The following is a 22,919-nucleotide window of genomic DNA, read 5'->3' as shown; positions in this document are numbered from 1 at the left end:
GCTTCAAAGTCGTTGAGAGCTAAAGTGTCACGATTCAAGTTAGGTTGATCACCATACAACTCGGAGCAGAAAGCTTCTACTCTATTTTGTTGTGAAAAATGGCTATGGGTAGGGTGCATATTGCTCCAGAGAACATGCATCCTAGCCATGAAGCCTTTTCGCTCCCGTTCACTGTTATGATCGCACATCAAGAGATCGGCTCGTAATTCCTCCATCCACTTAAATGCAGTCTTGTTCACCAAGGTCGTCATCGTTTGGAATCTCGGTGCTCTGCCCAGCTAGTGGGTAGGCCTCATCCAAGAAGGGCTGGTTAAGGGGAGCACTTCTGGGTTTAGAATGATCTTGAAATCAGTTTGGCTTTACATTGGAGAGTTAACCTACGATGCGCCACGGGGTAAACAGAATCCCCGCTGATCGCACAACATGCACCGTGAGCCTCATCATCATCATCATCATCATTATCATCATAATATTTTTTTATGTATTTTTTGAATGAGCAAGTAGTGCACGTTTGGATTTTCCCTTCTTTTCCTTATGTGTATGATTTGAAAGTGAAAAGAAATGTTTTATATATCAATAAATTTATTAAAAATTGTAAGCCCTTTCAAATGAGCACCAACAGCCCCTGCTTCAAATATATATATATATATATATATATATATATATATATATATATATATATATATATATATATATTAGTACATTTCACGACCTATAAAAAATAATCTCGTGTCGTTCAAAAGCGCATATAATTTTATATAAGCTTTTACAATTGACAATGCATACATCCAATTTATTTTCTCCACATGTACATTTTACATTATTTCGATCTTCAAATGCCGGTTTGGAGAAATAAAATTGAGACCAATAATTAATCCATAATATCAACATTTTTATTTATCACCACTTGTTCAACAAATACTGTCGCTTAATTGTTTTATTTATTTTCTGACTATACTTATATATATTAAATTTTACTCCAGCACATTGTAAATAGTGTACGCAACTTTAATGACCTTAAAAAATTTATTTTAGATAATAATTATTGATAATAAATATAAGAAATGAAATAAATAAAGTAATCACCTTCATGAAAGATTCAAGAGATAAAATTATAAAGAAAATGCTGGTTATTGTAACAGGTTGGTAAGCTTTTCGTAGAATGATGACTACCGATCTACGGATATTGTTACTCAACTTGTACCAATTTGTGTTATATACTCCTTTAGATATATCTAAAAACTTTAATTTCACATTAATATCAACGAATATTTGATAATCTTTCTAGCAACCCCATTCTTTTTTAATCGTGACAAAATTATGATAAAATTGTTGAAGATAAATCAAAACGACTTTTGTTCCCGATGTCTAAAAGCCACAAAAATAATTAGTGGCGAGGGAGGGGGGGGGATCAAACTTCCCTCATTACTTTTTTTCAATACAATCCGTAATATTTATTAGACCTTTTCAAAGGTGGTATTGTACTTATATTTCTTAACGGTCATTAATTTTAATTTTTTTTTTATAAAAATTTGCTATTTTTCAAAGGTTACAGAGCATAATTTAGTGAGGTCGATAAATGTCGTTTTCGTCGTGCACCCTGCCAATATTTTTACCGAAGAAAATATGCTTAGGCCGATATTCATAGTGAGGACGGTCAGGACTTACAGCTGTAGCTAGCTTAAGATCATCGTCCCCATGTTAAATAACATGGGTGAGGTGATTTTAAGCTGTAAGTCCAAGCTATGAGTACCGACCTTAGTCTTATAAGGACGTTAGACTAAAATAGCTAAACCATCGATCTATTGATCGAATTAATCTAGAATTAAGTTCTTACCTCAATAGTCAATTGATCAGCAAAAAAACACGGTAACAGTATTTGAATTATCATTCCAGCCAAAAACGCAAAGCTACCAGCGAAACTCATCATCGTCCCAGATTTAGTATGTGACAGAAAGTACGCAATCGTACAGAGAAGAAGGGAAATTACAGTGTACTGCACAAATATCACACCCTCAAATATATCGTTGGTAAATTTAACTAAACTAAAAATGTGATTTTTTTTCTTTTTTATTTTTCATTGTTTGAAAAACAAAAAGTGTACAAACTTTATGATATCGATGTGATATTTGACCCACTCAGCCATCAATTTCCGCTCAGCTGCTACGATTTTACCATAAGGTTCATTATTTTCTGACATGATTAGCAATGTTTCTATCATAACTTGAAACCTGTAACGCAGAATGTGAATGTGTCCGCACATATAACATATTATACAGGGCAGCAACAGGTCTAGTAGCAAATCAATAAACCCTAGACTAAATACTGCGTAGAATTGAAAAACAGCCGTTGTCCAGTAGGTTCTAGTTGTGCGAGTGTAATTGTAGGGGAACCAACCATTGTAAGGAAGAATGTGGGGCGGATCCATTAAAGTCATACGGCCTAAGGAATATATCGATAGGAAGCCAGTATGTGCGAGTACGTAGCATGTGAATATAGATCTATAAAACAAGAAAAAAAAAAAACAAAAATAAAAAATGTCTCAAACAGAATTCGAACTGCGAATGAGGCATTTACCTGGCAAATTTGTCGAATTGGGAGAAAATTAGTTCTTCTTGTTGATCTCGAAGCTTGAAGGGATTTCTGTGGAGCAAGTCGATGATGTGTTTAATGCTGGTGCGATTCTCAATTACGCAGTTTATTTTTTTTTGGGTGATAGACAAGGCGAAGATCAATGACAAGTTGTCTGCGAAGGCTTCTAGATTGACGTTTTCTAACTTAAGGTCCATAATGTTGGATAGTAAGAATTTTAGATTGATAATTACTACGAAAGTTTGGTATATGTAATAGAGAATAGCTCTTATCCCACCCCACCGACGCGGTTTCCAGACCCCCGTGATACTGAGAAGAAAGAAGTTAAATGTCAATACTTTCATTGTTTAAAAGACAAACCCTAATAGAGTCTGGAGTCATCCGTTAATTTTCCGAAACGCCAGAATGTCTAAGAATATGTCTACTGATATTATTTTCGTGGATAAATTGCCAGTAAAACAATTGCGGTTGATAATAATTATGCAAATTGTGTAATTGAGTAATGGAGGACAATATTCCGGGAGCTGTATGAGGCGAGTTAATAATAAATGTGATTATTTATGAGATGCGCGGGTGAAGTGCGTCGACTTGGAACCCTCAGTATTTCGCAGTCTTTGAAGCTTCCACGAGGAGTTCAATTCAATCTATCGATTCTCAGGTTTGTCACTAATTTATAGAGGGATGCTTTTTACGCATTTACATACGACTCGCGTGCAAAGAAGAAAGACTATAATCGGTAAAAATTTTCTAAGTATTTGCTCTTAAGTTTTTTTTTTTTTGATTATGTCACGGAAAATAATATGTAGTATCATTTACTACAAGGTTGCAGTAAATGTGTTTGTAGTTAGAAATACCATATAAATGATGAAAGTTACTAAATATGCGACAAATTTTACTAAGTTAATAAGTTGAATTTACTCCTATCTTGCGGTTAATTATACTGCACACTGCAGTATTAAATACTCCAGGCGGGAGTTGAGAGTACTACAGAAGGAGCACTTCCCGCTATTTCGCCATTTTGAGGTTAATCTGTTGTGTATATTCAATTATTAAAGCGTCACATAAATAATCATCTGACTTTTTTAAAACCCAAAAATTAACAATTTTTAATTTTTTTAACTTCCCGCTAAGAAAACCAACGATTTTCAAAAAATTCGGGAAGTTATTGTTTGCACCCCGATTTTCGAAAATCGAGTTTTCATCAGATGTCGACGTTTTGAGGTCCTAGGAAGCTATTCTGACTATTTTCAGAATGATGTCCGAGTGTGTGTGTGTGTGTGTGTGTGTGTGTGTGTGTGTGTGTGTGTATGTATGTATGTAAACTCTTTGTAACTTTTGAACTAATGAATCGATTTGGATGGTTGAGGTGGCAATCGAAAGAGCTTGTTGGTCATCAACTTTTCTGAAAATTTCAGATTATTTGATCGAATAGACTCGAAAATATTTGCGAATTACGAAAAAAAAAAAAATTTTTTTTTTAGTTTTTTATTGATTTCTCAAAAACGACTTATACGATCGACTTCAAAATCTAATCAGCTCTAGTACTCAATAAAACGCATCGATTGCCGCCTTAGCCATCTCAATCGGATAATTCGTTCGAGAGTTATCGCGGGAGAAAGAAATGGTAAAAAACGGTTTTTTCTAAATATTTTCGAAACGACTGACGCGATCGATTTCAAATTTTAATCAGCTCTAGAATTCAATAAAACACGCCGATTGCCATGTCAACTATCAAAAGCGATTGATTAGTTCAAAAGATATCGGTGTTGAAAAGTTAAAAAAATAACATTTTATGTTATTTTTTCCGGATAAATCATAATATAACGTACTAATATGTGCCTGATATCATACCAACTCATCTTTTTTATGGTTTCTTTTGATCATATAATGTCATCGAACTTGGTTTTCAGTTTAAATCATATTATCAACAAAAAAATCGATAAAACGTAGTTTTTAATATTTTTATCGGATATTTCATATTTTATTGTTTCTTACATGAGTCAAAACTTATTTAAATCTTGATTTTGATCCCCGACATTGATTTCTGCCTTAATACACTTATTTTACTGAACATAATCAGGAACTAAATTTTAAAAACCGCTTCATTGATGATTTTCGATTCTTAAATTTTCAAACTTCAGCATAACAGGTAACTTGTTAGAGCTTGAAAAAATCGTAAAAAAACAATTGCATGTGATAGCATTTTCGAGCTCGAAGAGTTCGAAAATATATCTACACTAATGTTTTCGAGCTCTTTGAGGTCGAAAACAGCGGGAAGTTTTGGGGCTGGCCCGCAGGGTCAACCGACGCCCAGATTTTTTTATTCTGCTTGTTCTTACGGCGCATTTATGATAACAAATGTCGTGAGAAAAAAAATTAAGATTTCGATAGCTTTTTTGCCTTTAAAAGTTGGAAAAAAAATTGGCTTTCATGTTTTTGGATAAAATTTCTATTTTATCTTTTTTGATAATACTGATGAATTTTTTTTTAAAAGTACATAAAACAATGAACAATTAAAAAAAAATTGATCGATTTGATCAAAAAAAAAATTTAACATGGCCCAGCATGGGTGGACTCTATTTGTAAATAATTACCATTTTTAGTATATACAAATAACTCAATAAGTGATTTTTAAAAATAATTTATGAAAATTTTAGGTTATATACCGCATATCGAGTAAATTGAACTACAATTGGAGTTACAAATACCGCATGCTGTGGCATATCTTACTTTTTTCGATAGTTGTCGCTTAACTACTATATTGTAGTAAATCTAACCACAATTTAGAGTTGTCTCATGTCATACTACAGCCTGTGGTAAATGGAGCTCCAGTTGTTGTTGCCAGGAACTATACAATTTATTTTCCGTGGTTGTTCTTATTTATTAATTGACGGTTTGTTTTTTATTATAATTTTTAGGGTCCTTGGAATTAATCTGAGAAAATCTATGAAAGATTTCACCAAGAGTTTGTAGGATCAATTTAAAGCTGTAGAGTAATTATGCCAAATGGCAATTGAACGCAAATAAATTTTGTGAAAAAGGTTCAATTTGATTTGATGATGATTTTTCAGGTTTAGATGATGTTTTAGTTTTTGTATCGATTAAGGGCTTTTCTAATTGAGGAAATGAACGGTTTTTTTCCTTCTAAACAGGGCAGGAATTTAAACTTTCGTTACAGGTATGCACGGAAAACAATGGCATATATAAATTGAGAAACGCCAAGCAGTATAGTGATAAAGTGATCAGTAAATACTATCATTCTAATAAGTAATTCTTCCTTTTATAATTAAAGTAAGTAATTACAAGATAAATATTCAAATTTATTGTCGATGCAGAAAAAATTAATATTTAAACTTAAAAAGTCGTAACTTAAACATTAAAAATTTATAGAACGTATTATAAAATTTATTGTAAGGAATGTTAAAATTTTCTACATTGACACCCCGGTTCAAGGTGATAATTTCAAACATCAATTTTTAAAGTTTATTTTTTTCTATGTGGTAAAAAAATTATTAAAAGACTGTATCAAATTACATACTAAATCTCAAATAATGTACTTACATGTATTTGTTTATAAAATTTATGGAATTTTCCTTTTTTTTTTTTTTTTTTAATTTCAGTGTTAGTAAATAGACCACTAAAAGCGCTCTAAAATGAGTATCACCAACCTCTACTTGTTATCTACGATTATAAAAGCATATCATATATAAGTATAAATATTCGTAACCATTGAAAATAAGTACATCATATTGGTACTCATATTTAAAGCGCTTTTACTCTTCTATTGATCTACATAACTAATCCCTGGCGGACCTAATTTACGAGAAAGCTACCATATTTTACTGTAAGCCTACCGTAAATTACGGTGGATTTACTGTAATTTGGATTTGCTAGGGATATACTTTCTTAAATTTTATTTATCATTCAAATCTTATAATTTAGTCTAGTATATTATAAATAGAATATGAAAGTTTAATAATCTAAAAAAAAAAAAAAATTTAATTGATTTTGATAAGTTTTGATTAATAAATACAAATAATGAGCTTACCTTAGTAAAGGATTCAAGAGATAAAACAATAAAAAAACTGCTTGTTATCAAAACTGGTTTATAACATTTGCTTACAATAATAATGATTGATTTTCTTACATTAGTACTTAATTTGAACCAGTCTGTTTCAAATACTCCAGAACTCAAATTTAAACACTGAAAAATATCATAAAACTGTTCAATTATAATTAATCTTAACTAACACAGAAAATGAGAATTTTTTAGCGCAGTAGATATTGTGCATTATAAACTGAAAACAAAAATTTTCTTACCCTACAAAAACTTTTGTTTTCAATTTATAATACGAATAATTTTTTGGAACAAGTAAAACTTTTCTGGTGCCAAGAAATCTTTTTTTTTAGGGTATTCGTTTGTAATCCGAAGATCCTCAGCTCTAATCCAGTGCAGAGTATTTTTTTTCTTATTTTTAAGGAACATTTTACGGTTATTGGCTTAAGTCAATTAATTATGAATAATTTATAAATTATCTACTATTAAAAAAAATTGAATTTTCTTAATCATTTTTTTGTGTCTCAGTTATTATACATATTTTTGTAGCTAAAATATTAATTCAACAGAAAAATGAATAGAGACCTTATTTGTAGAAAATTGAATTTCCTACACTGTGAAAAAAAACTCCTGACGTCAAACCATATTCGTTCGGTTCAAGTACTTCGCTTGGATACAGCTAAATGCGCGAGCTGGTCGAATCTTCTACGCTTGACAATATTCTTTGATTCAAATGAGAATATTTTGAATAAAGGTATCGATTCGTTTGAATTAACATTGTTGTTTTTGATATTACTGAATAAGTTTTTTCTTATAAAATTATCTGGAAACCGGTTGACTTTGCAGGCCAGCAACTATTTTTTGTTAGCTCAAACAAAGTTGGTTTCACTGAAGAAGAAATTTGTCAAATTCTTAGGAAGTTTGACGGCAGTACCTTATTTTTTACAGTGTACAAAATCGTAACCTATTATTTTTATGGTATCTTTGATAATGCAGTAGGACCTTGTTATGACACTAGCTCGGGGCTGTACGGAAAAAAATTCTTAGAATTGAGGTACCCCCACAATTGTGCTTAACAGCATTTGCGCCCAAACTTCGCTATAAAACTATCGCCGTTTTGTGTTTTATTTATGTATTTGATTCAACTCTACTCTATTATACAGTAAATCTATTTTATATATAATCATAAGTAAACAGAATTTTGTCGTTCTTTTCTGTTAATTAATGATGTGATGTCACAAAATTTTAAGTATTCTTTATGAAAATAAATTATTTAATCTACAATCATTATGTATATGTAAATTTTATCTCGTTTTAGTCGTACTGGTCGTTAGTCTTATGGCGAAATTTTGTCGCAAAATTTTTATTGAGTTTGAGGGGAACAGTCTTATAACGAGGTCCTACTGTATATCTTTAAATAATTAAAAAACACTTACTTCGGTAGTCAACATATGGGTACAATAGCAGGGCAAAAATATTTGAACATACATGGCAGTTAGAAATCCAAAATAACCAACGAAATTCGTCGTCATTGTTTCTGTATGAGATAATAAAAACGACAATGTACACAATACAAGTGAACTTACAGTAAACTGTACAAATATGACACTTGAAAATATTTTATTCATATATTTTACTAAACTATAAAATGAAAAGTATTCTGTTTATTAATTGATAAAAAATTAAAGTCCTTTTAAAATGAGTACCAACAACCGCGACTTATTTCTAATTTACAAATAATTTGTATATATATATATATATATATATATATATATATATAGCATATCTGCATGCTTAATATAACCTTTATTACAAGAAACAATTCGAAACGATTTGCTATGTTAAATATTTTAATACTTTTGAACCGCCATTTTTATGGACATTTAACATAGCAAATCGTTTCGAATCGTTTCTTTTAATCAGGGAAGTATATCATGTGGGTACTCATTCAAAAGTCATTATTTTTTAGAAATCTATGTAAAGATTAAACTGTTTTAAACAAAGGGACTATTTTTTTGTAAGAACGTAAAATCAACAAGACATCTAGAAACATTACCCCACTTAAAATTTGAGCTCTTAACCTAGATATGGCAAGATGGCTGATCATAATTTTTTATTTATTTTCAGTAACGTGGTGGAAAATTCATAACTTCCGAACAAATAACAATACAGAAAATAGCTATTTTCGATACATAGGATTATAACGAGGATTTATGATATGCTTGTATTGGTGACACAAATCTTGGGTTATGACGCATTCTCAACGAGAACGAGTACATACATCTTTCTCGTATGAGCGCAGCGAGTATAAAATCTTCTAATATAATTTTTCTATATCTTTCCTTGTTTGGAAGTTATGAATTTTTCACCATATTACTGAATTAAAAATAGAAAATTGTAAATAGCCATCTCTTCGTATTAATATTAAGAGCTCAAATTATAACTGGTGCCATGCTTCAAGATACCCTTTTGATTTTGTGATGTTCTTTAAAAAAATAGTCTTTTTATTTGAAACAGTCTAGTATATATTAAATACATATATCTATGCATTAGGGTGCTTAAAAAAAAAAAAAAAACGAGTGAGCCTCACAGACATAAGGTCACAATAGAAGTGAAATTTTTTTAATAATTAAGTCAGTCTCAATAAATAAATAAATTAATATAAATGTATATATATAATATTGGCCATTAGATTTTATCGGACAGTATAGCATAGGAAAAAAAGAAATCTCTGAAAATAAAACTATGTATAACTAGTTTTCTACTAAATGTAAAAATTTAAAAAACAGTAAATTGTAAGAAGAAAATTCGATATTTCAAAATATATTTATGTTAATTAAGTGTAAAATAATAAATATGAGTTGTAAAATGACGGAATAAAAAAAGTCCCCGTAAAAAAAATCTCTAGATTTATAAACCAGTAAAAAAAATTTGTCTATCGGTTGACCCTGCGGGCCAGCCCCGAAACTTCCCGCTGTGTTCGAGTTCCTTAAGCTCGAAAACATCGCTGTAAATACATTTTCGAGCTCTTCGAGCTCAAAAATACTTTTGTATACCATTATTTTCGAAAAAAACCATTTTTAGCATTTCTTTCTCCCACGATATCTCTCGAACAAATTAGCCAATTTTGATGTTTGAGGTAGCAATTGATGCGTTTTAATAGATTCTAAAGCTGAATAGATTTCAGAATTATTTTGTAGAGTTGTTTCAAAGATATTCGCAAAAAACTGTTTTTCACCATTTGTTTCTCCCGCGATAACTCTCGAACGAATTATCCGATTTTGATGTTTGAGGTGGCAATCGACGCGTTTTATTGAGTAATAGAGCTGATTAGATTTTTAAGTCGATCGTATAAGTCATTTCTGAGAAATCAATAAAAAACTAAAAAAAAAATTTTTTTTTTTCGTAATTCGCAAATATTTTCGAGTCTATTCGATCTAATGATCTGAAATTTTTAGAAAAGTTGATGGCCGACAAGCTCTTTCGATTGCCACCTTAACCATCATAATCGATTCATTAGTTCAAAAGTTACAAAGAGTTTACACACACACACACACACACACACACACACACACACACACACACACACACACACACACACACACACACACACACACACACACACACACACACACACACACACACACACACACACACACACACACACACACACACACACACACACACACACACTCGGACATCATTCTGAAAATAGTCAGAATAGCTTCCTAGGACCTCAAAACGTCGACATCTGATGAAAACTCGATTTTCGAAAATCGGGGTGCAAACAATAACTTCCCGAATTTTTTGAAAATCGTCGGTTTTCTTAGCGGGAAGTTAAAAAACATGGTCACTATTTAAAAATTTGTAAATAATTTTGGTATATATTTGAAAATATTTATATTTAAAAAGAACTAGATTAAAAAGTTGATAAAAAGTAATTACTATAAATAAAGATATACTTCCATATAAATTACTGTATAAAATTTGATTTCAATGAATAAAAACATAAATAATTTAAAAAACTGTAATTATGAAAGTATACAATCATTCAAATATATTTAAAATATTTTCTCTAATTGAATAAATAAAAGTATGCAATTTTGAAGAGAACTAAAAAAAATTACTATAAAGAAACAAATTCTAAAAACCAAAATTCGCATAACTAAAGATGTATATAGGAAAATTAAGTAAAAATGAACGTCTCAATAAATTAAATATCTATATGAAATTAACTGTCTTTGAACATCTCTATAAAATATGATATCTATAATCAAATTTGATTTGATACTATATTTTATAGAGATGTTCAAAAACAATTGATTTTTTATAGATATTTTATTTATCGAGGTGTTAATTTTTACTTAATTTTCTTATATACATATTTAGTTATGCGAATGTTTGTTTTTATAATTTGTTTTATTGTAATTTTTTTTTAGTTCTCTTTAAAATTACATACTTTCGTTTATTCATTTCTTTAATTAAAGAAAATATTTTAAATATATTGAAATGATTTTATACCTTTATAATTACAACTATTTTTCATTTTTTATGTTTTTATTTATTGCAATTAAATTTTATACAGTAATTTATATGAAGGTATCTCTTTATTTATAGAAATTACTTTTTATTAACTTGTTAATTTAGTTCTTTTTAATTATAGATATTTTCTAGTACTCACAAAAATTTTTTACAAATTTTTAAATATTGACCATATTTTTTTAGTGACTTATTTTACAATACATATCTATAATTTTACATTCAATTATTATACATATATTTTTACATTTAGTAGAAAACTAGTTATACATATTTTGATTTTCAGAGATTTTTTTTTCCCGAAGCTATACTACCCGACAAGATCTAATGGCCAATATTGTATATATATATCGACTCTTCTCAACTCCCCCCCACTCTTTAAAATAACGCTGCTTCCCCTTTTTCGCCTCAAATCGTTCAATTTTAGCCTCCGTAAAGAAGTTTCACTTCAAAAACTTAAATATTTTTTTCACTCTTATCCTCTGAAACGTTAGTGGTTGCCGAGAAAAAAATCCTCCCAAAAGATGGGCTGTCAAGCTCAACTCTAAGAGATCGCTATTTTCATATTAATTTTTCATCTGATTAACATGTAAAATTTTATTTTTTCATTGAAATTGTAATGACTCCTAAGCTGCTCATTATTTATCAAATTTATGCATAGATCTCTAAAGCTAATTTCTCAAGCTTACCAAAAACCTATGATAAGTCAAAATTATTGCCAATTAAAGCTAGCAAAACAAAAATAATGAAGATTAACAATTTCATTTTGAAATACATAATCGATACATTTCATATAGCTTCAATTGGCGTTTCAATTATGATAATTATGACTTATCGTAGAGTTTTGGAAAGCTTAAGGAATCAGCTTTAAAGGTCTATGTATAAATTTAGAAAATATTAAGCAGCTTACGAGTAATTACACTTTTATTAAAAAAATAAAATTGACATGTTAATCGGATGGGAAATTGAAATTAAAATAGCGACCTTTAGCTTGACAGCCCATCTTTTGGGACGATTTTTTTCTCGGCAACTATAGTATTTTAACGTTTCAGGGGATAAGAGTGAAAAAAAAAATATTAAAATTTTTTTTGAAGCACCCTAATATGCATGTGTTTTTTTTTTTTCCAATAAAAACTAACCTTAAAACATTAATGTGATATTCAACCCACTGTGCAATCAATTTACGTTCAGCGAATACGGTATCTGAATCATAACTATCAATAACTTTCAATTGATTAACCATTTCCTCAAATCTATGTCTCAGAATATGAATTTGCGCGCACATTTGACAAATAATTGCTGATAACAACGGGTCAACTGCAATATTAATAGCAGTCGCAGTGTATATTGCATAAAATTGAAATATTGTCGTTCCCCAGTAAACTCCTGGTGACGTGTAACTATAGGGAATCCACCCTCTATATGGCAAAATGTATGGAGGGTCAATAATATTCTTACGTGAAGAAGAATAAAATAATAACGCGCCTGAGAATATCATAGGTTGGAGCACTAATATGTTTCTGTAAGAAGAAAATAAAATTAAAAATTGCAGTGGACCGGATTCGATACGTGAACTTATTCTTACCTAGCGAGCCTATTGAATCTCATAGAAATGACTTTCTCTTTGCCATCACGTGGTTTGAATGGAACTTTATCAAATGTGTCAACCATTGCCTTAATTGCGGTGCGATTTAAAATAAAGCAGCCAATTTTTTGACGTACCACAGCCATGGCCAGTAGTAACGACACATTGTCAATTAGCGAGTTTAGCTCAACGTTTCGAAACTCGAGGTCCAGTATCCCGGATATCAAGAATAAGTGATTAGCAATCATGATGCTAAATTTATAAATATTGTAAAGAAATGCTTTTATACCATGCCAGCCGCGGGGTTTCCAGATTCCTGCGATACTTAGAAGTAAAAAGTTTGATGCTAGTTGTTCCATTGTTGGGGTGAACATAAATACGGCAGAATAAAGTAAAGAGTAAATTGAGTAGGAACGCCAGAATTTCTAAGAAATCATTTGCTGACGATGAAGATTTATGCAAATTGCGTAATTGAGTAATGAAGGACAATTTTCCGGGAGCTGTATAAAGCGAGTTAATAATAAATGAAATTATTTATGAGATGCGCGGGCAAAGTGCGTCGACTTGGAGCCCTCAGTCTTTCGCGGTCTTTGAACTCCTCTTCCATGAGGAGTTCAATTCAATCTATCGATCCTCAGGTTTGTCACTAAGTTATAGAGGGATGTTTTTTACGCATTTACATACGACTCTCGTGCAAAGCCGAAAGACTATGATCGGTAAAAATTTTGTCAACATTTGCTTTTTTTTAATTTTTTTCTAATTATGTTATTAGCTAGTGTTATTTATCAACTAACTGTTCGTTATATCTTCTAGGATCTTCGGATGGCATGCGGAAAAAAAATAAGTGCTGCAACAAGACAAAATCCTTTTGCAGCAACAGGGTTTTATCCTGTTCCTCCCATAGGACTGTGTCCTGTTGCAGCGCCTATTTTTTTCCGTGCATCTGAGAAAAATTAGAAACAATAGACCAAATGTTTGCCCTGCTTAAAAAATCCGATAGATTTTCATAAAAAAATTTTTATGAGAATGAATCGGCAAAGTGTCCCATCGAAAAATGATAGACCATATTAGAATCTATGAGAATATATTCAAATTCGAGAATAATCTGATAAAAACTAACCAAATCCTTGAACTTACGTCTCATTCATTCTTATATAAAGTTTGTTGTACATGTTCACGTTTTCATCAGAATGAATAGGAATGGGTCATACTTATATTTCGTAAGAGAATCAATTGGAAATGTACACGTCTTGTTTCTTGTTGTTATATGAGAATGAATGGGGAAATAATTTTATTATATTTACGTAAATTTGCAGGCGACATTCTTATGGGAATCTATAAGAAAATAATTTGCAATGCGTCAATTTCTTATAAGATTCTATGGGTACTAGTTTATATCACTCTTACCATTGTAAAAGAATGAATGGGAAAATAGGTATTTTTTGTTCATGTAAGTCTGTAGGTGACATTGTTTTGGAAATTTTTGAAATTATAATTTATACAGAGCGAAGAAGGTACAAAAAGCATATTTGCATGAAGAACAAGATGCAATAGATAGATGATATGTGTTATATGCGTAAATACTATTAATTACAAGAGACAATAAGTCATACACACATAGCTTTTATAGTTATCAAAGATTTCTTATTTTTAAACAAAACTGAACAAATTCATATAATTATAATAAATATGTAATATGTGAAAATATCAACCAATTCTATAATTTTTTCATTAATTCAAAAACATCGTTGAATTTTCAATTTTTATTGGGTGTATTTCTTATATTAATATCAATTTTTTTATATTATTGTACGTCGGTCGCAATAAAATCCGGCCGATAACCGGACACATTCTTTTATTAATATCGATTATTAAAATATTTTTTAATGAATAATAATGATTATTATTCATAAGATTTAGGTACGTCAAGCCACATTTTTTCTCGTATTGTTGCATTTTAATAATAATAGTAGTAATAATAATAATATTATTATTATCACTAATTATTACTATCATTAATCTTGGTCCTTCTTAGATATCTCACTACTACTACTACTTTGGTCTCCATCACCATCTGTACCATCAAAGTTTGGTTTTTTTTTTTTTTTCATTTTGTTCTTCAGTTATTGCAAACTCTGCATTCTCATGACTCTCTTCAGAAATTGAACTACCGAGAGGTTCATTTTCTAATATATTATCTATTATAGAATCATTTTCATCAATCGGATTCATCATTTCAATATACTTTTCATAATTACTCAAATTAATCTGGTCTTCAGTTCCAGTGTTACTTGAGATTCCAGAAGTAGATGCATTCATCATATCAGTAATTTTTGCACTAGATTTTTTTGGAATCAGTTTTTTTTTTTTCATCTCATACAAATGAATCGATAGTTTTACGAAAATCACCTAAAATTTTATCTTTTTCAGCGGGTCAAAATGATTGCATCTAGTGTTTAGAAAATACGATAATAGATCTAAAACAAAGAAAAATGCAAATTTAAGTCTTTTTTTGTAGCAAAATCGTGAATATAATTTTGAAAAATCAGAATTTTTGATCAACTGTAAAACAAAATATTGATAATCACCCAATTGATATGTAGATCAGATTAATTAAAAAAAAATAAAAGAATTTCACGTATGATTCAAATAATTCTCTCAAGAATATTTCCAAAAATTAACATATTATAAAAAAAAAATGTATGTATAAAGCTTTAAAGTAACAAAATTTATTGTGCCACTGATTTGTAAAAACATTTTCATTATTAAAAGATTTCTATCTCAAAATTTCAATACGAACTAAAGTGAGTAAGCGACATTGAGTGGAAGAAAAGTCAATAGTACAAGAGAGATAACCAATAGTACTAAAGTACCTCTTATAGCTAGTATTTTAACTGGGTCTAGACTTTCTCTATTTAAGTCAACTTGTGATTCTAATTTTTGTTTTAGATTTTTGTTACCCGAGCGTCCTGTTATTGTACTTTTTACTATTTCTTCAGGAGAAGACACAACCTGACACATATCTCTTATTAATTGATTTGAGCTGTTGTTTGCCATAAGTGAGCTAAACTCCTAATCCAAACATTTTGTCCAATGTGAACCTATAAAAAGTTAGTATTATTTAACGAAATATTTAAACAGCCTGTAATGATATAATTTAGTTACAAGTGCATATGAAGGGGTTTAAACCGAAGAGATATAAGTAACAAAAGAAAATTCTGTCAAAAGAAGTGGATTTGATCTGATAAAATTGTTTTCTCAAAAACATGTATTCCAAAAGAAATTTTTGGGTCACTTACACCCCTTCAGTTCGAACTCAATGTAAATAACTATACAAAAGAATCCTTACCTTGTTTTCATGAGTATCTTTGTAACCAACTCGAGGTAATGCCAGCTCCTCAGCATTTCTTTCTTTGCTAGTTTTGATAAAATTTTTAACTATATCATTACATGAAATAAAACAAATTATTATTTTGAGAAATACTAAAAAAAAATCTGGTAATTAGCTGACCTTGTGGGCCAACACCAAAACTTCCCATTGTTTACGAGCTCAAAGTGCTCGAAAACATTATTATTGGCGTTGTTAAGACATGCCGGAACTCCTTCAACTTGAAAACATTGTCGTTGAGATTTTCAAGTGAATCTAGCACGACATTATCGTTAAATACATTGGTATTTTCAAGCTCTTCAATTTCGAAAAAAGTTATATTTTTCATTAAGACTTAAAAATTCGATAAATCAAAAATAATTAATAAACAAACGTTTTTTCAAGTTTGATTCATAATTATGCTTGATTCAATTATGTATTTGAAAGAAAATTATTTTAAGCAATTAAGATAGAGTGATAAATGCATTTTATATCAGATTTGAGTGTTAATAAATAAATTAGATGAGAAAAATGCAAACAACGGCAATTTTTCAATTTTATTGTTGATAATATGCAAACTAATATATAAACTGCAATAATCTATCTGGCGATCAAAGAGACTATAAAGTAAAGAGTTGGTGTCATTTTTGAAATAACTAGTAATTTTCATTATGACTTGTCTGCAAAAAATGAGCCAAATTGTTATTTTTTTAATTTTCCATCATAGATACCTGTTGAACAAATCATTCGATTTTGATGGCTAAGAGGCTTTCAACATTGCTTAGAGTTTTAGAGTTGATTATGATTTTGAATTAATCCTACTGAATCAACGATCTAAATCGGTTAATCCGTTTTGAAGTAATATATAATATTTACATATGTACGCACGTACATAAATACATGCATACATACATACACTCGGGCATTATTTTGAAATTAGTGAGAATAGCTTATATAGGACCTTGAATCGTCGAGGTCTCTTAAAAGCTTGGTTTTTTAAAATCTGACCGAAACTGATAACTTCTCTATTTTTTAACTTCCCGCTGAGAAAATGACTAATTTTTAAAAATTCGGGAAGTTATTGTTTCATCCCGATTTTCGAAAATCGAGTTTCCATCAGATGTCGACGTTTTGAGGTCCTAGGAAGCTATTCTGACCATTTTCAGAAGAATGTCCGAGTGTCTGTAGGTACGCGCGCGCGTACGTGTATGTGTATAGATGTAAACTTTTAATATCTTTTTAATGAAGTGACCGATTAAAATGTTTGAGGTAACAATCAAAAGAGTTTATTGGGCGTCAACTTTTCAGCAAATTTCAAATCGATCGATCAAATAGACTTTAAGATATGGAAGAAAAACAAAGAAAAAATTTTTTTTTTTCAAATTTTTCAGAAATGACTTGATCGATCAATTCCAAAATCTAACCAGCACAGGAATTCAGTAAAACGCGTCGATTGCCGCCTTAACCATCTCGATCAGTTAATTTTCTCGTAAGATATCGTGGGAGAAAGAAATGTTAAAAAACGGTTTTTTCCGAAAATAATGGCATACAATAGTATTTTCGAGCTCGAACAGCTCGAAAATGCATTCACAACAATGTTTTTGAGCTCGAGGAGCTTGAATACAGCGGGAAGTTTTGGGGCTGGCCCGCAGAGTCAACCGATAGACAGATTTTTTTTTTTTTTCACTTTTCAATCGTCTTAGATGTATTTTTCCAATCAATAAAACTCTCAATACAAAAAATTTTTAACGAGTTTTCATTAATTGACAATTTAATATCTTCTTTATCAACTGTAGTAGCTATTACCCTACATGCCCTCGTGGACCTGGAATCACTGTAAAATCACAGTGAAGTCACAGTGAGATTATAGTAAAAACATTGTGAGATTATGATGAAATTACAGTGAAATCACCGTGATTTTGTGCCATTCGGTCACTGTAGTTTTATGGTTATCTCACAGTGATTCGATAGTGGTTTTCGGTAGCTTTTTGTAATTTTTTCCATTAAACTTATTTCTCAAAACACATCTTGAAATTTTTTAAGTGTTCAGAGAACTTTGAAATAAAAAAAAAAAGAATACAAACAAAAATTAAAAATGGCCATCATGACACAAATATTCAGTTTATTTAAAAAAAGTACATAATAAAGTTGAAGAATGTTTGAACAACTTTTTTTTTGCTATTTTAAAATCATCATAAAACTATAGGCAAATCATCATAAATTTTCTGTGGAATCATGGTGAAATCACTATTAATTTACTGTGAAATTATGGTGAAATCACCATTAATTTACAGTAGAATCATGGGGAAATCACCATTAATTTACTGCGAAATCATAGTAAAATCGTCATTAATTCACTGCGAAATCATGGTGAAAACACTATTGATTCACTGTGAAATCACCACTACTTTACTGTGAAATCATTGCGAAATCAGCATTAATTTACTGTGAAATCGTGATGAAATCACCCTAAATTTACTGTAAACTCGCAGTGAAATCACAGTGAAATCACTACTAAATCACAATGACAAAATGGCACAAAATCACTGTGAATTCACTATGAAATCACCGTAAATACACCGCCAAATTACGGTGAGAGTGAATTCACTGTGATTTCACAGTGATTCCAAGTCCGCGAGGGGTATTATGAAAATAAAATGAACATTATATTAATTATTTATTTATATGATCCATCGTGATCATTTTATCTGAAGGTGATTAAGTACAGACAAAACCATACAAACTTAAAGAAATAATAGTGACAGTGTTACATGTCTACTTACAACATCTATACTCAATAAGAGAAATGGTTATAACTCTTCTCATTTTCTTCTTTACTCAGCCTCAACTCAACTCAAATATTTTGTAACTCAGCTTGAACTCAACTCAGTTATATGTTTACTTTGCTTGAACTAGACTCAACAACAGCTTTACTCAACTGTAACCCTATTCTCGTATTTTAGCCTGTCGATAAAATACAAAGTTTTGTGAGTAGAGTTGTAACTAAATAAAGTTGTCACTGAGTCTAGTTGAAGGTAAGTGACGATATAACTGATTAGAGTTGAAGCTAGTTCACTCTCTAAAAATGAATCAGTGAAATTGACTTCGAATTAGTGAATATTCACTGGGAACCAGCTATAAGTATATACCACTGGTTGAATTAGTGGTTTACTTATAGCTGTAGAAATAGTGACTATCCACTGATTTGTAGTGAATTTCACTAATTCATTTTTAGAGGGCAAAAATATTTTAGCAGAGTTGAGTTTAAGTAGAGAAGGAAATGAGTCAAGTTATAACTATTTCCCTTGAATAAAGATGTTGTGAATAGGCATGTAACACTGCTATCTATTGGCTAACAATAAGTTCAGATACACGTGAAATTATTTTTAAATAAATCGATGATTAATAATCAAATAATTACCTGATATGATTAAAATTTAATTCTTGAACTTTTGAAATCGTATTTTCGAGTTTCCCAGTCTTATTTTTTTCTGCTTCCAACTCCATTTGAACGCGTAGCAACATTTCCTCTATTTCTTTCTTAGTCAATTGTTCATATCGTTTATGTGCGAACGAAAAATTTTTACTCTAAAATTAGAAATACATAAGTTAGCCAATTATTAACACATACGTATTTAGAAGTTTTTAAATTTTTTTAGATATTTTATCAATTCCAATAAAATGAGAATAGAAAAAAAAGTGAGTTAGCACACGCAGAGAAGTCTTTAGTAAAAATTACCCAAAAAGTTTGATACTGTGAGGACATGTGGTAAATATCTGAATTTGCCCCATATTACGCAAATACATACAGCAACATTATCAGTATAGTCCCTGGTTGAGAATTCCGATTGAAATCCGAATGAGTTTAATGGGAATGAATCGGTTTCAATTGGCAATTTTCATTCGAATTCTATTGAAATGAATCGGATTTCTCAAACAGGGGTAAACGCTTAGAGTATTGAAATTCTCAAAACAAACACTTAGAATAAAATATTTAATAAAGATTTTTAGAGAATAGTATAGAACAAAACTTCATTTCACACATCCATTAAAGTTAACTATTTAAAATTGTGAGTATAATAAAGAAAAATCCAAGTTGGAAATGTAAATTCAAAAAATATTAAACTATCAAAATTATTGCAAAATTCATTTACGAACCATTTATTTTCGGTTAATTGTTAGACCTGTCAGGAAAAAAAATGTTGATTGAAACATATGTTTCAGCTTTGGGTTTATCTGCAATCCTGCAACTATTTATAGTTGTGATATAAATAATCTAAAAGTATTCTAAAAAAATTATACTGCAAATTTTTATTTAAGTACATCATTATTGCTCCTCTAATATGCTAAATTTTACCCAATTGATTAATAATAATAATATAATATTGTAACAAACAAAAAATACATTTAAATTGTAATTCAGACACTAAATTTTTCCGTATTGCTACGATCAATTACTCTACTTTTCATTATTTTACTATTTTATTCAGTTCAAATAAAAACAAAATTTGAAAGTTTTGAACTTTTGATAAGTTGACCCAATATTTACGTCTTTAATATTAATATCAAAATTTTTTTAAATTTAATTACTTCACTCTCTGAACATGAATAAGTGAAAATAAGTGAATATTCACAAATTCCAAATGCAAACCAAACCATTAATTTCAAAGTAGTTCTGCTGGCACTCATAATTAGTGAATATTCACTTTTTGCACTTACTCATGTTTAGAGAGCACGAATTCATTGCTGCACTAATTGTAAAAATTTTAATATATTAATTTACCTTTTGTTCAATTGAAGAATTCTTTACTGATTCATGAAGAATCTCAGCTTTTTCAAGAAAACTTGGATCATCTTCTAACAATTCTTTTTCATTGCTCTGTACCTCTGTTGATAAATTCTATGACAAAAACAAAGATAAAAATTACACATCACTCGTAGTGAAATTTTATTTTATTGTTACTTACTTATATTACTTAAATACTTAAATATACAAACCTGTGGAACAGTATTAGCATCATTTTTTGTTGAATCAAGGTTGTCTAATATTGACGCAGTAGCATGATCTTTTTAATTACTTGAGTTATTTTATTTTTTTCCATTGACTTGTTCGGTTGTGGAAGTCTTTGTCGGTGGCTTGATGGCAGTCATACCAATTACTTTTGGTTTTGATGATTTTCCAGATGGTACAGTCTTCACCTGTAAAATATTCTATGTATTCATATTTTTACATTCGTAAATTTTCATTTTTTCATCAAAGATTGAAAAAACAGTTATACAAAAATTAATAAATAAGAAAAAGAGTTTCCCTATTTAACCCGATTATTATATAGTTTAAACTTTACTAGCTCTAAATGAAAAGAGGGGAATTACGTGGCAAACCATAAAATTTAAACATATTATTTTCAAATTTTTTAAATATTCATAAATTTTAAATATTGATCAATACTCATACTTTTTCGTTGGAAATTTTGTGAGACTCAGTTGATATTTGTCTGATCTCATCAATTTTCTTACTTAAATTAAGAGACTTAAGTATTCTATTGGTATTTTTTGGCTTGTCATCAGCTTTTGCTTTTTTTGTAGAAATTTCGAATTCACTAAGTGATGATGCGCTGTTACATTTATTTAAATTTGGCATAGCCGGTCGTTTTCGATTTACTGTAGTTATTATCTCTTTATTGGTTGCTGAAAAAAACGAAATCAATAAAATTTGACAGTTCTATAAATTTAAGGTGATTTAGGCATTCTTTTGTATGTTGATAAAAAAAATTCGAATTTGTAATCCTAATTTTGTTTAACAGTGCAAACATAAATAAATAAAATTTTCATGGTATATGTAAATAATTAAATACCTGCAGTTAACAAGACAACTCCTTTAGCATATTTGTTTTCAGATTCTTTAAATATCCAGTAACACTTATTTTTGTCATGACGAAGTACGTCAAATTTTTTTATGTACAAGGGTACAGTTTTTCTATCACTACTACTGAAACCAACATAATCCCATTTATGGTCATTTTCATCTGCTATGGAAAAGAAAATATTTTAACAGAAATTAAATGATTGCTCGGAGTGTTGAACTATTAAGAAGCCGAATTATTGAATAGCATCAATTCATTCAAAGTTTAAAAACTTTTTTTTTGAAAATAGTACTTACGTTGAAATAAACAATATATATATATATATATATATATATATATATATATATATATAAATAAATTTAATTAATTAATTAATTCTAGATATAAGTAGAATGTGTTAAAAAAGTTATTACAATAACCAAGTTACATAATATTCCATATCATTTTAATAACAATCATATAGTTAACAATTATAAAAAAATTAATATATAGTTATATACATTCTTACCTGAACTCATGTTATTCATAAAACTTGTAACCAGACAAAAAATTACCAATATAAACTGGAAAGTAAACTCACTTATTTATAATATACTAAATACGAAAGAATATTTGATAAATATCTTAGTAATTGTGATTTTAAAGTAGATAAACTAAATAATTATTTAAAAAAATAAAAAATAAAATTTTAATATACATGATGATGCTTAGAATGGCGTAATTCGTAACAGATTTGTGTAACGCGAAAGTCACGCCGTTCAAATGTGAACTTAGGTGGGAAAAAATCAATAATCAAGATGAAGAATAAGCCTCATTGGTCGCTTTCTGCAGAAAAAAAGTTTGCGCGTGTGCACTGAATACTTGTGTAGAAAATTTCGGTGCGTCTGTAGTTTTACGTATACTATTATATTATTA

The 22,919-nt window shown here is 29.6% G+C and overlaps 1 protein-coding gene and 1 long non-coding RNA gene across 6 annotated transcripts; both read right to left on the bottom strand.

The window, feature by feature from the left end:
- Positions 1-974: 974 nt before the first annotated feature.
- Positions 975-2,936, bottom strand: LOC106693330 (odorant receptor 67c-like). Its single transcript, XM_014440437.1, has 5 exons — positions 2,578-2,936; positions 2,109-2,501; positions 1,838-2,045; positions 1,087-1,242; positions 975-1,016 (listed from the first exon to the last, which is right to left on the bottom strand). The coding sequence occupies exons 1-5, from the start codon at positions 2,934-2,936 to the stop codon at positions 975-977; spliced, it is 1,158 nt and encodes a 385-aa protein (XP_014295923.1).
- An 11,621-nt stretch (positions 2,937-14,557) lies between these two features.
- Positions 14,558-22,843, bottom strand: LOC103580824 (uncharacterized). Of its 5 annotated transcripts, none has more exons than XR_008403509.1 (10): positions 22,513-22,843; positions 21,996-22,169; positions 21,596-21,828; positions 21,139-21,339; positions 20,924-21,040; positions 20,299-20,390; positions 19,562-19,728; positions 16,123-16,211; positions 15,647-15,874; positions 14,558-15,250 (listed from the first exon to the last, which is right to left on the bottom strand). It is a non-coding gene; the product is annotated as an uncharacterized LOC103580824 (long non-coding RNA). The 5 variants fall into 5 exon arrangements; XR_008403508.1 differs by having other exon boundaries at positions 16,123-16,189; XR_001345102.2 differs by having other exon boundaries at positions 15,647-16,189.
- Between the last annotated feature and the right edge of the window lie 76 nt (positions 22,844-22,919).

Source organism: Microplitis demolitor, chromosome 4 (genome assembly GCF_026212275.2).
Source record: "Microplitis demolitor isolate Queensland-Clemson2020A chromosome 4, iyMicDemo2.1a, whole genome shotgun sequence".
Lineage (NCBI taxonomy): Eukaryota > Metazoa > Arthropoda > Insecta > Hymenoptera > Braconidae > Microplitis > Microplitis demolitor.
The sequence above is the reverse complement of the archived record's forward strand: the minus strand, read 5'-3'. Positions and strand labels throughout refer to the sequence as shown.